Source organism: Taudactylus pleione, unplaced genomic scaffold (genome assembly GCF_031769625.1).
Source record: "Taudactylus pleione unplaced genomic scaffold, aTauple2 ptg000318l, whole genome shotgun sequence".
NCBI lineage: Eukaryota > Metazoa > Chordata > Amphibia > Anura > Myobatrachidae > Taudactylus > Taudactylus pleione.
In genome coordinates, this window is record NW_028284719.1 from 1,379,430 (window position 1) to 1,395,626 (window position 16,197).

At 40.2% G+C, this 16,197-nt stretch overlaps 1 protein-coding gene across 2 annotated transcripts; it reads right to left on the reverse strand.

The window, feature by feature from the left end:
* Positions 1-6,909: 6,909 nt before the first annotated feature.
* LOC148509615 (indolethylamine N-methyltransferase-like) lies at positions 6,910-15,955 on the reverse strand. 2 transcript variants are annotated; one of them, XM_088442880.1, is made up of 3 exons: positions 15,805-15,955; positions 10,020-10,202; positions 6,910-7,349 (listed from the first exon to the last, which is right to left on the reverse strand). In XM_088442880.1, the coding sequence occupies exons 1-3, from the start codon at positions 15,953-15,955 to the stop codon at positions 6,910-6,912; spliced, it is 774 nt and encodes a 257-aa protein (XP_088299006.1). The 2 variants fall into 2 exon arrangements, with proteins under 2 accessions (XP_088299006.1, XP_088299005.1); XM_088442879.1 differs by having other exon boundaries at positions 6,910-7,333; positions 9,995-10,202.
* Between the last annotated feature and the right edge of the window lie 242 nt (positions 15,956-16,197).

Here is a 16,197-nt window from a genome sequence, read left to right on the forward strand (position 1 = left end):
TTCCTTCCCTGCCCTTAAAGCTCTTTCTTCCTTCCCTTCCCTCAAAGCTCTTTCCTCCTTCTTCTCCCTCTGCCCTCACAGCTCTTTCCTCCTTCCTCCCCTGCCCTCACAGCTCTTTCCTCCTTCCTTCCCTGCCATCACAGCTCTTTCCTTCTTCTTCCTTCCCTGCCCTCACAGCTCTTTCCTTCTTCTTCCTTCCCTGCTCTCAAAGCTCTTTCCTTCTTCTTCCTTCCCTGCCATCACAGCTCTTTCCTTCTTCCTTCCCTGCCATCAAAGCTCTTTCCTCCTTCTTCTCCCTTGGCCCTCATAGCTCTTTCCTCCTTCTTCCTTCCCTGCCCTCACAGATCTTTCCTTCTTCTTCCTTCCCTGCCCTCACAGCTCTTTCCTTCTTCTTCCTTCCCTGCCCTCACAGCTCTTTTCTTCTTCTTCCTTCCCTGCCCTCACAGCTCTTTCCTTCTTCTTCCTTCCCTGCCCTCACAGCTCTTTCCTTCTTCTTCCTTCCCTGCCCTCACAGCTCTTTCCTCCTTCATCCTTCCCTGCCCTCACAGCTCTTTCCTCCTTCATCCTTCCATGCCCTCACAGCTCTTTCCTTCTACTTCCTTCCCTGCCCTCACAGCTCTTTCCTCCTTCATCCTTCCCTGCCCTCGCAGCTCCTTCCCCAAACCCTCTTACTTCCTTCTTACAGAAATGTTGTTTCATTCTCCTGTTTTGTTTTTTTATTTTGTTTGATTCAAGATTTGTTCCTCAAAGACTGTGGTCTCTGATGATGATACTGATGTACTGCCTGAGCTATGTTTGCATATTCTAATCAACAATACCAAGATTTGTACCTCACAGACTATTGTCTCTGATGATGCTGATTTAATGCCTCAGCGTACTGCTATAGCTTTGCTTGCTTATTCTAATCAACAATTTGTTGATGACCATTACCCAGAAGTGAACTGTTCAATCTGATTCAGTTGATTCAATTGATGACCATTACTGATGACCGTGTCCTTCCTGCAACTAATCTCACTATCAATAGCAGGTTCAATGAGTCCTGGATACCTTGCATTTGCCTAAACATTTATTGTTTGTGAGTACTTCAGTTTCCTGAGGAAGTTACTAGGATGTTGTCACAGGAATCTGTCATCATGTACAGCATCATTCACAGCAAAGAAACTGTTGCAGGAATTTGTGCCCAGATATGGTATGTGTTATTAAAAGTGATAGAGTTACATATTTTACAGGGAAGGTTTTCCAAGCAATGTGTCAATATATGGGTATAACAAGCAAAAGTTAATGTGTAAACACTAACATTAAGTACAAGTTATCTAAGATGGGTGTGGAGAGTACAAGTTGGCTGGAGGCTTTACCTTTAGTCTTGTATAGCATTCGCACCACTCCAAAGCAGCCACTTAACCTGTCCCCTTATTAGCTACTTTTTGGAAAACTGCCTATCCTCATTGTTAGTCCAGCAACAGACTTGTCACTGTCATATGATTTAACTACGGACTATGTTATACAATTCTCAAGGCATCTGAAAACTTTACAAGAAAAGCAAGGAAAGCTTATGAAGGGACTCCCAGAGGGACCTTGTCATGGAGCCCAGTCTGGAGACTATGTAGTGGTGAGAAATTTCTTACTTTCTGGTTGTCTCGTAGATCGATGGCAAAGCCCATCCCAGGTCCTGCTAACAACCTCGACTTCCTTAAGAGTAGCTGAAAAGAACAATTGGATTTACGCATCTCACTGCAAGAAGGTTTCTGACCTGGTGGTGAGGTCAGTTGAAGCAAGAGAAGACACAGATACAGACATTGACTGTGACTTAAATCTAACTAACTTATTTGATGATGGGCCTGATCAGAGCCACAGTTCAGACCAAGATAAGGATCACAGAATTGAGGGGTATTCTTAGTGGTGTTCCTGTGGATTGTGGGCAAAGAAAAAGAAAGATGGCTATTGGTGGTCCAGTCTCTGTGTATCCATTGATTTTAAACTTTTTATTTTTTCTAGTGAATGAGGGCTGTCAAGGACTGATGAGGACGGTGTGGAGAGTTATCCTAGGGGTACTGCCGAGGTCATAATGGTGAACTCCACTCATGTTTTGAAGTCCATGATCATAAGGGATAGAGTACAAATCACATTAAGAGCTATAAAAGACACACACACACACACTCATTTTATTACTGATACTCCCAGGTATAGGTATGGATCAGTGGATGGTCAGAAGACCAAGGTGAAAAAAATCTCAATAGATCATATGTAAAAATAATTTAGAAGGTTTGAAAAAGAAATATATAGAAGTAACAAAATACAGGTAAATAAGGACTCATATACTGGTACTGGGTATAATATACATCTGGTGAAGTATCGGGAAAAGAAGAGCCATTACGATGAGTAAAAGGTGTGGAGGTTTGCCTCACAATTCCCAAATGTATATATGAATATTGTGGTTTAAACCAGAGAAGAGGTGTATACAAAGACAGCACCTCTGTACAAACTGACACTTCTTCCCTGGACACTTATAATGAGCTCATAGGAAGAACAATAAAATTGATTGTTGGGTATGTAGTCATCATGTCATTCAGGGAATGTTGTGTTAATGTCTATCTCATTGCATTTAAATCAAACAACACTTCACTCACTATGTGGAACTCACACAGTTGAACCTTATAATGTCACAGGTTCCCTACGTTTAAAATTAACAAGGGTATCCAAGGTACTGTATGATCAGGACAACATCATGTGTATTAACAAATTGGTATAGGAGCTGAAGGGACTTATTTGGAAACCAGTGTTTCTAACACAATCTTACAAAGAGGACCTTACAGAACTAAACTTGATAGGGGAAAGTCTCTTTTAGAGATCATTAAATACACAAACCGTAATAATGAAGAATGTGTGAATTAATTAATAAAATGTGTAATGACAGAAGGAATGTAGGGGTACAATAAAACATACAGTCATCGTATTGCAAAATGTGATAAGTATGGATGAAAAGGGTGCCCGTTGTAATGTTCCTTATGATACTTTTTCAAACATATTGTCTGATTAAACATGTTACTACCACAGGGGATATATTATGTGTGCGGACATAGGGCTTATAAATGGTTACGGGTGAATTATTTTGGAATATGTCTATAAGAACATTGGTAACTTATGCAGTGGTAATATACCATAAAGATCTAAAAGAAACATGTATGAAATAATTACTGTGTAAGAACAAAAAAATAATAGAGATACAAATGGTATATGAAAAGTACAAGCACCTCTTTACACTGTCCCAAGGTTATAAGGTTGGTTTGGGATTTGGAAACATAATAACATTTGGTACATGGGGAATACATGCAAATCAAAGAATGATACAGGAATTAAGAGAATGAATAAGCAGTATCATGGACATATACTTTTGGATTTGTGGAAAGAGAGCTTCAAGCAATAAAACACTGAATTAATGCAGCACAGACTACCTTACAGCCTCAACCTCAGGATATTGTGTTACTTTTCAAACAGTATATGGGTTAAAGGGCCTGATTCAGAGTTGGGAATAGAGAGAGAGATAGCACTTAACTGTGTACCTGGACAAACCATGTTGCAATGCAAGGGGTGTAAATACATAATTGTTTTTTGCATGTAGGGTAAATACTGGCTGCTTTTACATGTAGCCCACAAATACTGCACAGCTTTATTATTAATCTACAATTTAGATGTCAGTTTGGACACCTCCCTCCCAAATCTAAATCTCTCTGCACAGTTTAAATCTGCCCCCCCTGCAGTGCAGCATGGTTTCACCAAGATGATCAGTTGAGAGAGATGTCTCTCTCTATTCCCAACTCTGAATCAGGCCCAAAGTGTTGTACATACATCACAAATTCTTCTGATGCAGAAGAAATAATAAAATAAAGGTTGAATGAAGTTACTCGGGTTAAAAATGAATTTGCTGAATGAAATAAACATGACGGTGTGATTCCCGACAGCTGGTTCACCTGGTTGAACCCCAGTACCTGGTTCGCATAGGTGGGAAATTGGTTAATCTATATTATGCACACATTGGGAAGGTTAAGATTTTTTGTTATAATAATGTTGTTGATTTTCTATATATTAGTGAAATGTTTCAAGTAGAGATGAGCGGTTCGGATTCTGTGGAATCCGAACCGCTCTGAACATTGGGGATCCGAGTCCACCCGAACCCTGTTCGGGTGTTCACCGCCTGACTCGGATCCCCGTTGCGGGCCGAACGGCGGCCGCCTGATGTCGGATTCTCACTAGAGAATCCGACATCAGGGCTCCTATTGTGTAGGGCAAAGCGCTGTGATAGCGGTCTGCCCTACACAGACACAAACACACAGCCGCCAGCGGCAGCTGTGTGTTTGTTACAGCAGCCAATGAGAGTCACACAGACTCATGACAGCAGAGCGGACAGTGCGGGAGCGGGGTAACAGGTAAGTTTTTATTTTTATTTTTTTTACTTGTGTAAGGGCCGGGGGCGCTACTGGGGGGGGTCTGCTACTGGGGGTGTGGGGGGGCCATACTACTGGGGGGGCCTGCTACTGGGGGGGGGGTCTGCTACTGGGGGGGCCATACTACTGAGGGGCCTGCTACTGGGGGGGCCATACTACTGGAGTGGGGCATACTACTGGGGGTGCTGCTACTGGGGCAGCCTACTACTGGGGGGCCTGCTACTGAGGGGGGCTACTACTGGGGGGCCTACTACTGAGGGGCCTGCTACTGGGGGGGCCATACTACTGGGGGGGCATACTACTGGGGGGACAATGCTACTTGGGGGGGGGCATACTACTGGGGGGGAATACTACTGGTGGGCTACTACTGGGGCAGCCTACTACTGGGGGGCCATACTACTGGGGGGCCATACTACTGGGGGGGCTGCTAATGGGGGGCATACTCCTGGGGGGCATGCTAATGGGGGGCATACTACTGGGGGGGCATACTACTGGGGGGCATTCTACTGGGGGCACTGCATAGGGGACCCTACTACTAAGGGGACTGCATAGGCGGCACCACTGCTGGGGGCATTGTGTAAGGGACACCACTACTGTGGGCATTGTGTAAAAGGGTCACTACTGTGAGCATTGTGTAAAAGGGGCACTACTGTGTGTCGTAACATAAATAAGAGACACTACTTTATGGTGTAATGTGAATCAGGCCCTATGTGCGGTGTAATGTGAATAAGATTGTGCACTGTGACTCCTTGGGCCATAGCCCACTATGTAAACAAGTACTGTGACTCTGCTGGCCGTACCCCACTGGGTGGGTGCACTACTTTTCATTTCTTCCACTGCTGTGTGGCAATGTGTCATAGATGTGCTTTATATTGTGGTGTCTGTGTCGTTGTGCCGCTGCTTTGTCGCTTAATAACCAGTCAACTCACTGCAACCTTTGGCCAATAATGTTGAAAACAATATTATAAGCTGTGATATGGTCTAAATTGACTGGAAATTAATGTTATTGAGGTTAATAATACTCTAGGAAGAAAAAAAAGACCAATTTATGTAACTTTAGCTTTTTATGTCAATTTTTGTAAAAAAATCCAAATCCAAATCCAAAGCCAGTCACCGCAGTTTGGCAAATCCAAATCCAAAGCCGGACGACGAATTAGAACCAAATCCAAATCCGGCAAAAATGGTCCAGCGCACATCCCTAGTTTCAAGAAGGTTTTCCAATGCATTAAGAAGAAATCAAACGATCCAATTTATGAGCGATATGAACTTTCTTCGGAGTTATGAAGAATGTTCAGAGGATGGAACTGTTAAAACAGGAATATGTGGACATACATATTCCTTCAGCATCTCACAAATATATGCATGCTTATGTAACTTTATTTTCCTGCACTGCACTTTAGAGCATATAGAAATAATTGAAAATATATATTGTTGTGCGAGTTGTGGAAAGCCGCACTTGTCGAATGGCCCCAGGCCTAGAGAGGAAAAGGCCTTCCCTTTCCTCTCTAAAGTAGGCAAGTGTGTGTCTGATGTGGCAGCCATTTTGTTTTATATTTTAGCTAAAAGTATGTTAAATGATGTATTAAAAAGTGTGTAGAGATTAGTGTTTTATTTCTCTGCAGGTGTGATTAACTGCGGAGATATGTATAGATTAAACTGGTATAGACATTGTTTTAGCAATAAGAATTATAGGTTTAAAATGTATAAGTTTTAACATGCAGAGAATAGCTGACAGCAAGTCTCAGTTATTATATAAACAAATAAGCTAACCGAGATAGCAATTGACTGCAATAAAGAAAATGAAGGCTAAATGGGCGATCATGTCAGATTTCTACATGGTAACACAGAATAATGTCAATATTATGTCTAAAGCACTGATGACCAATGAGGACCTAGTACATACAAATATTAATTAGATTAATTGGACTAATTGAATTAATTGAAATTATAAACAAAATTAAGGTATAAATATGACCAGAGAAAGAGGGAGGGGGGAGCAGTCTGAGAACAGAGGAGAGAGCACAGAACGAGGGTCGGGGATGTCATTGCCGTTACGTATGTATGAAGTATTGACTGACTGCTATCCTGCTATTCTGTACTGGGTGTCTCAAATTTATTTTAAAAGTTGTTGTAAGTCTGCATTGGCAAAATATACGTTTGATTAAGCTGTCTTTAAGTAAAAGCCTTGTCATTTATTTTAGACTCTGTATTTGTGTGAATTATTTCAGTACTCTTTATAACAAATAAGGTTTGTAAGTAATCCAGAACTATCAAGTTATCACAACTCTACATCAAAATTTTAATCTAAGACTTTTTTAAAATTCAATTTCAGAAATGAATATAATTGTGGTCATTTTAACACACATTTTCAGTTCTATAGCATTCTTAAATTCCTTTCTAAAGGCTTCACATTAGCAAATTGATATGACGATCAGTAATTTTTGTCAGATACAATTTCCTCCCAGCCCTAGATCTCTTTGTGAGCTGTTATGAAAATAACTGACTCAAAGTCAGTGAGGTCACTCACTGACTTTCTTCTGTACACATCACAGTGATCAATGATAAATCCTTCACTTGTGAGAACCTTTCTTGCATATTCCTCATCATATTTAAATACATAAAATCTGTCCTGCCCAACAGTGAAATAAGTTGCATTCAAAATCCCAACTAATATCAGGTGTCCTCCAGGTCTTACAAACTTTGTGAGTTTCCTCAGAATTCCTACATAGTCATCATGGTCTCTGCTGATAAAATCTAGTAATATTCCACTGATGACACAGTCTGCTGGTGGTAGCACCACCGGGTCTGTTATATTTTCCTTTTTAAGGTCACATTTCACAATCTGTTTTATTGCTGTCTTCAGCCTTATTTCTTTCTCCTCATGCTGGCCACTGAAAAATACAAACACAAAGGACAATACATTTAAAAAGTATAAAAGTGCAGGTCCGCCATTGATAAAGCTGTATGCACTTGTTTTGTTCAAATGTGCCAATGTAGATCCATGAACAGATTATTTTTTAGACATGAAAGTCGGTGGGAATTAAACATGTCCATCTTCTAATTGGAAAGATTGGTGGTTGAGGATGTCCTTTGCTAAGTGTGAGTTTTACAAGTAATAAGTTTTCATTTTGTGCAGCAGGATTATTTCATTTATTTACAGGGTGGACTCATTGGCGTCCCTCCCCATGGTGTCACCTGGGGCAGGGAGGAATGCTTTGCTAAAAAGGGGGTGTGATATTGTGGGAAGGGGCGTGGCATGGCTGGAAAGGGGCATGGCCTTGCGACCAAACCACCGTGGTCCCATTATTACGGGGGGGCAGGGAGCCAGAGGTGTGTGCAGTGCCAGCCGGCTCCCTCACAGTGTCAGGAGCCGAATGCTGCACTTAATTATACAGTGCAGCACCCAGCTCCTGTCACTGAGGGGGAGTCTGCACCTTGGCGGGTGTCACCAACAGCAAGTGACACCCAGGTGCGGCCCGCACCCCCTTTGTGACACCACTGGGCGGACTGGTCACATATAGGGAGGTATCTCTTGTATTCTCAGCCCTTGCACTTTCACAACTGTACACCAGGCAAAGGATTGGTAAGGCATTAGCATAAAGTGACAGATGTGTGACCTGCAAAAGACACACAGATGGCCTTGGCTATGTCCAATTGAGAATCAGCCCCTTAAAGCATAGGTGTACAAGAGCAGTGCTTGGGTTCCCCTGTCATTACTATCAAGAGGAGAATGGTGGGGGAAAATATTTTACAAGGAGATCTTTGGGATAACACATAAGACATAAGGTATGATCTTCTCTATATTTCCATGTCAAATATGCTTCCCCACCATTCTCTTTGCCCCAAACATCTTCAATGCTGCTCTGTATGGCAAATTGGAAGAGCATAGTGAATCATGGGACACTTGCCCAAAATTGGTAGACTACACTTTTTTGTATAACCTGTTCTTTTAACTTTGTCTACCCACTTTTGGCATCTTAAACGTTTAGCTGCTTGTATGAATCCTGGACTGTTGTGACTTGTGGGCAACAAAAGCTAGCTCATCTGGTCTGATCCCACCGAAGAGCTACTGTAGCACAAATTGCTGAAAAAGTTATTGTTGGCTGTGGTAACAAGTAAAGGAAAGTACTGTTATTGTGGGCAGACTAGTAGATGAGATAAAAAAATTTAAAACTTAACTTTTACTTAGTTATTTAAGAAAAACGAGCAATAACATATAGGACATGAAGAAACAATTCTCATGTTCAGACATGAAACAAAGAGGTGAAATATTCTTAGTTAAGTAAATACTGTTTTCTAAACATAATGCTTATTTGAAAAAAATTATACTGGAAAATAATTATATATTCTCTCCATTGTATAATCATTAAAAATTATTGTTTTACAACATTCTTTAAGGATATTTTATGATCAATAAAGTGATGCGTAACCACATGGTGTCTATGTAACCATTATATTTTCGGACAGACAAGTATCAGAATAATGTAACCATTATATTATAGAGACAGCATTTGTGTGCCCCTTAAATGCCATGACATACCATACACAATTCCCAGTGTTAAAGGTGGCATTTAGTGAGTGGCTCTGTCTGGACAGATTAATATCAGAATAATATGACCATCGAATAGTAGTACTCAGGCTTGAGCATACATATATACTGCAGTCAGCAATACAAGTAATGAGTGTCTGTATCACTTCTATATGTATCTGGACAGACAGGTATCAGAATAACATAACCATCAGATTATAGATAGGCCAAAAGTGGAAATACTGCTCCTGACCCTCCCATGAGCATATAGACCACCACACTACCCCCCCTACCCCATGGGACACAGATCAAAATTGCTACCACCCACTGGGGACATAAAATACTTCCTGATTAGCTGGGTGTTGGCCCTCCTGTGGACTCCTCCATCGCATCTCAGCCAGTTCCCAGGGAAATGGCAGAATCATTTTGCTTCCAAGATGGTCAATGTGAAATACCTCCTTTTGAATCATCCATCTTGGATTCAAAAGGAGGCTGCCTCTATCAAGGTAGCCATCTAAAATGCAGGGGGAGAGATGCTTTAGGTACAGTTTGGGGCTGCCAAATGGATTTGCAGGCACATACCCTGCATACCGCATGTGTCCATCTCTATGCCCATATTGTATTATTAACCTATATAAGATTTAAAAAGCCCCTTTCAACAACACATTACATCAAAAGCCTATATTTATTATAAGGAGTCCACATTCTAAAATTAATAGCCATTCCTGCTGATAGATAAATGCAACTTAGACAAATTTCCATTAATACTCTTAGTAATGAAGTTATTTATACATTTAAGTTTAGACAGTTGTGAGTGCAACATTTCCTTAAGTGTCCATATAAACAGGGATTTTCTATTACCAGGGATCTGTGTAATTAACTTATTAGTCATACAACCAAAAACTTTTCCAAGTGCATTAAACTATGAGGGCTCATTGTTTTATTTTTGGTGTGTAACACATTAGTAAAGGGCTCAATGTGTAATTACTGTGAGTAGATAAAGGTATTTGTGCAGAAACTTAACTATTTTCCTTCTAGCTGTGTAGCATATGATGATGCGTGATTCCAATCAAATGCTCCTGTACGTGTGTTCACCCATCTGTTGAGCTCCATAGTGCATTCCTCAGTGCACTTCAGTACATAGATGTCTTTGAAAAATTCACAAGCTGATTGGAGATGGTGAACAAAGGGACCAGAACTGATGTCAATCACAATTTCTCCAGTAATGTGACCTGCAGGGAAAGATTACATTGATTACAACATTTTTTACACATTTATTTTATTTATTTTTTTTATTTATTTTTATATATATAAATATATATTTTTTTCATTTAACATTTATTTATTTTTTTGCTATTATATTAGACATATTTATTGTATTTATTACACTTAATTTATAGCGCTTTCTGTTACCACACATAATTTAAGACAATTTATTTTGTTTAAGAAAGCTGCTTTGGTTACAATTTAGAAGTGCTTGACCACATTCTATATCTAAAATTTTAAAATATTATTTAACATCAATTCCACAAATCATCTAAAATGGAATTTTATGAATACATAATAACATCCAACTGCTCTTATTACTGCTTAAATGTATGAGGGATGTAAATTGTTTTTGAAATAGACAGAATGACAGCATCTTATGTCGGGTATTAGGGGCCACCCCTGTGCCAAAATATGTGAACATTGATTAACAATCCTCAGCAGTAAACTTTACAAAACTTTTCAAAAGAAACATCATCAATGGCACTTAAATCAATGATTATGCTAATCAATTAAATAAATAATATTGGAGTTACACATTTAACCCATGCAATAATAATGGTACAGTTGGACGTGGTGGACAGTCAGAGTTTAACATAATATCCCTCCTGCCTGGGTCCCCTTTTACAATTGATTTTGAAAGGTAAAAGTTATACAGAGTAGTTGTGTGCAGACAGACTATTACTTGTAAGAAGTTTTATTCTGCTCCCGATGTGATCTGTGACATAGTAAGAGACCAGATATCTGATTCTTTCTTCACAACTATATTCAGATACTGTACCTTATATAGTAAGTAGGTCACTTATTCTAAAGTACTCTACTGTACCTTACTACTTCATTATCCATTGGTAGGTACCTTTAGAATATTTTACTTGGTATATGAGAACCAGGTGAGAACCACTGTGTCAGGCCTGAGGGTTGGGGTTGGCTTGGGTAGGCATGTGAGGCTGAAGCAAGGACTAGTGAAGAGTGTATGAATCTGGGAGGCTTGATCCATCTCTTTATCATGGATTGAGAGAAAAGAGGAGGCAGTGAAACTGCTGGTAGTGGTTAGCCCAAAGGCTCGAACAGGAACAAGATAACTTTATTGAACTGGAACAGTAGAAGATGAGACCATCCAGGTTAGGGGTGGACAATAAGCGGCCCCCCAGATGGTGTAAACCTACACATCCCAGCATGCCCTGCCACAGTTTCGCTATTTGGCCATGCTAAATGTGTAGCAATGCATGCTGGGATTTGTAGGTCAACAACAGCTGGAGGGCCACTTATTGCCCACCCCTGATCGAGGTAGTGATGCAGTAACAAGAGCTGAATGGATGGTTAACTGGACTTTGGGTAGAAACTGATGGTAGGATATCGGAATGGAATTGTTGTAGATTTTGGATTGGAACCAATGAGGTAGCTGTCAAACTGGAACTGATGTTTTAAATATTGGATTGGAACTGATGATGTAGATGTTGAACTGAAACTAATGATGTTGATATCGGACTGTTAACGATGTTGTAGATATCGGATTGGAACCCAAGGTGTAGATATCAGACTGGAACTGATGATGTAACTATAAGCAAGTCTCTAAATAGATCAGACTGGAACATTGAGGTAGATGGAGACTTGCATATACCAGACTGGAACTGGATTTGGATGGACTGGGTCCATACAGATACAAAGTACCTGGGAGCTCAGCACAGAGCTGTAACTTCAACAGAAGCAATGTTGAACTGGCAATTTGGGCTAGTGAGGAAATGGAACTTATAGGGCTGAGCGTTCAGGGATTTCTAGCTGGGACAAACACCACAGATGTAAGAAAGTGGTTTTAAAAGTCCAGAGCATGACACACTACATGAATTTCTCACTTTTCTATTTAAAATAATGCTACATGAGCACTATGTAACAGGAAATGTATTATAAGCTTGACTGGACAATGTGTGCAAGATATAGCAAACTAGTTATATATGATAGGATGCATATGGTCTTTGTCATAAGGCAGTGTGATTACACTGCCAACTTCCAGCTACACCACTCTTGCATAGGACCCAATTTATCACAATCCGTACTTTTAATGCAGATGTGAAAATTTTCACAAAAATGTAGTAAGAAGCTCTTGCCGGGACATAGGCGCCAAGAAGATCCTGTTCCAATGAAGAGCTGGAAGCAAAGTCATAGAATATGCTATCAGTCTGATTCCTGGTTCGGGTGCCCCGCGGCTGATGCGCAAGTATGGTCATCAGTATATACATGCTTGGAGACCTATTATTTCTGGGTGTGGGTCCCTCACTTCCAGTCTTTCTCACTATGTTGATTCTTTTTTATAGCCATTTGTAATTAAATTGAAATCATATATTAGAGATTCAACACATATGCTGAATCTTCTTAACAATATTATTTGGAAAGAAAGATATACGTTTTTGACACTTGATGTAGAATCATTGTATTCCAATATCCCATATGCGTAGTGTTTGGAGAGCATAGCTAAAATATTGGAAACATGTAGTGATTTAACACATTTGCACCAGAAATTTATTTTGGATTCTATTACATTTATTCTCAACCACAATCACTTTTTGTTTGATGGTGTCCATTATTTACAGGTGATGGGAATGGCCATGGGGACCAGGTTCGCGCAGAGTTATGCAAACCTCTACATGGGTGACTTCGAGGAGTGCCAAGTGTGGGGGGGGCACCTTTGGTGCGAACCTGGTCCTCTATGGCCATTTGTTTTGCCTTTTTCAATTATCCCCGTATTCAATTATATTGACTTTTCTCTGGTGCGAAAAGTCAATGTAAAAAAATGGGGATAAATATTCGCCAGCCTTTAGCTGGCAAAAAAAGTGCAGAGTTGGGGTTTAGGGGTGCAGGCTTAAAAAAAGTAGCCTGCACCCTTGGGAATACCCCCTTAAAATGATCTGTGTCAAAAAAAGTTTTTTAAAAAAATCGGGACACCCCAACATTTTTTTTAATTTTTGGGTGAAAAAAAAATAAACATGAAAAACCACTTCTAAAATAGTTAAATGTAATCCAGAGGGGGTAGGAAGTATGCGGCAGGTATTTTCTTCAATGCCGGTGATAGCGGCAGGTGCATTTTTGAAGAATTTTCAAAACGCACTTTAGGGACTTAAAAATATGCTTACCCCATTTTCATGTACCCCAAATTTGATAGATTTTTTTTTGAAAAATAACTATTCCTAAGTGCTATTCTTCACTACTTCTTCTTAGCCGCAAATATTCAACTGCCGCGGCTATTACAAACCCCGACTTCCTTCAGTATGTAAAAATGGGGGTACCCATAGTGATCCCCATGTTTGGACATCTTTAGGGGGTCCCAGGCACATTTCCCGAAAATTCCCATTTTTTTCCATAGATGGTGCAAAAAGTCAATGTAAAAAAGCGGGGATAATTTTTCACTTGCCTTTAGCAGGTGAAAAAAAGTGCATAATTGGGGTTTAGGGGTGCAGGCATACAAAAAATTGCCTGCACCCTTGGGAATGCCCCCTTAAAATGAAATGTGCAAAAAAAATCCCCCCCAAAAATTGGGACATCCAAAAAAAAACATTTAAAATTTTGGGGACAAAAAAAAAATAGGGAAGTGTTTAAAAATACCAAAATAGGTTCAGGGGTATTCTGTAAGTATGCAGCAGGTGTTTTCAGAATAGGCTATTAGCAGCAGGTAATTTTTTGCAGAATCTTTTAAAAACTAGTTTAGGGACTTAAAAATATGCTAGTGCCCATTTTCAGGTACCCCAAATTTGATGGGACCACTTTTAAAAATGATAAAAAAAGCTAAGTGCTCTTCTGCATCACTTCTTCAAAGTCGGGAAAAAACACCTGCCGCAGCTATTTAAATACCCGACTTTCTTTTGCAGGCAAAAACAGTGGTACCCATAGTGATCCCCCAGGTCTGGACATCTTTAGGGGGTCCTACAATTATTTCCCGAAAATTCCCGTATTTTTTCGCCGATCAAAGTTTCGCCTGTTCCCGATTTCGCCTACTTCGGAATTGAATACGGGGAATAGCGGGCACACGCGCGATACTTTTTCACCTGGAAAACAGGCAAAGGAGGCGAAAAGTCCAGCAGGCGAAAAGTCTGGACTTTTCGCCTCAAATTGAATACGGGCCTTAGTATGCATTGTGCAAGTGCAATCAACACAGCATATTTGCTGAGAGCTAATTACACCACTCAGGTGTTAATCATCAAACCTACTATGGAGCATATTTAAGTGCATTTTAGAGGACACCCAGCATGCACCTATTTTCTTTGAAAATATCAGTTTGTCGGAAGAAACCTGTCAGGAGGTGTGCTTGGGAAATTCATTATTCCCACCTGCTGCTATCCATGACAGTATACACACTGGTGTGCTGTTATCTAGCACTCAGGAGCATAATTATTTGCATGTTGTTGCACCCCTGATGTTACGCTACATTCCGCTCAATAGAGATCCAGTATTCATGAGACATGAGGGGGGTCTTAGTCGCATCGGAGCTTAATTTGGCAGGTCGCAATCCAGCTCTGCTGGCCCCCTCATTACTATACATCTCAATATCTGGAGACCAGTGAGAGTGTATACCGGAGGTATCGGGATACAATCGTATGGGAGTGTCATCTGGCAGGCCGCAAGCCAGCTCCGTTTGCCCCTTTATTACACCACAGTGGTTGGATACCGGCGGTGAGTGACTGTATTGGAGCACACGGCAGGTCGCAAGCCGGCTCCATCAATCATTTTACTTACATATTTACTAGCAAATACTGCTTTCTGTTTTCTTTTTCTCACGTTGCTCTGGACTGAACTTAACAAATCATTGAGCCAACTATGAATAGATTTTTTTATATATTCACACACAGATTGCTATACATATTGGTTGATGTAATTCGTATGTACACTGTATGCAATTAATTTTTGTACAGGATGCTTATGATTATAGGTTGATTAATAGAATATATTATATATTTTTTAATAAATAAGGTATTTTACCCATATGTATTTGTGATTAATTTACACCACTATAGCGCTGCTTATATTTTCTTCATGCATCATTGGAGAAGGATCTCTAGGATCCCTCTTCAGTAAAATTTGCAATATGGGTAAGCTCTGGAATGTTTTGCATTCCGGAACTTGGTAAATATTATAATAAAACCTATGGTAGCTTGTAAGAAATGGGGGAATCTCAACATATATCAGGTACGTCTGCTGTGGTCTCTTCATGTTCATTGCTGGAAATCCTTAAAATGTATGGGTATCCTCCGAAAACAGTTAATTTTCTGGGATATCCCACAAGTATCGTTTAATAAATATGTCCCATACAGTTGTATTTTAGTGATCAGGTTTACAGTAGTGATTCAGTGACAAATTACTCCATATTTACACTGGCATGTTCTGTCTACAGTACATTGACTGTTTCATAGGCATTGCATCACTTTCACAACTAATCATATAGGACATAAAATAAGTAGTGTTAGTTGAACTGCTAACTTAAAGTATAGACAAATATAAAACATACCTTTTCCATTTGACAAAGAAACCAAATAAAGAAAAACTTTATATTACTGGTAAGATAAAGTGTAGTATACATACCCACACTGAAAACATGATGAAGTTTCTCCATGGGAAATTTTATAGATTCATCTCCAAAGACCATTTCAGGGTTATCAGAATAATAAGTGTCCAGAAACTTTCTTGAATCCATCCCATGGACATTGTAGAGCTTATGGGAGCTAGAATACATCTTGTATTACAGACAGGGGAACTCTCACGTCTTTGTCACTGTTGTTCTTTACTGGTCCAAGGAGTTCTGTCTATACTTGCTAATATACTTGCAAATGCCAGAAGGGTCGATGGCCAAATGGGCCGCTTTGGCTGAGCACAGGCTCACTCGGCAGTACAACCTCCCGGGCGGTGCCTTGCTCAGTAAACAGATTGCACGAATGCGCGACCGCGTCATGACGCAGTGACGTCATCATGCTGCGT

Bases quoted from the DNA above. Each gene is read 5' to 3' on its own strand.
- LOC148509615 (XM_088442879.1), bottom strand. From the start codon at position 15,955: ATGTATTCTAGCTCCCATAAGCTCTACAATGTCCATGGGATGGATTCA. The intron at 10,203-15,804 runs GTATGTATACTA...CTTTCCCTGCAG, and splicing joins TCATCATGTTTTCAGTGTGG to GTCACATTACTGGAGAAATT. The intron at 7,334-9,994 runs GTTAAGTTTCTG...TGTATTTTTCAG, and splicing joins ACACAGCTAGAAGGAAAATA to TGGCCAGCATGAGGAGAAAG.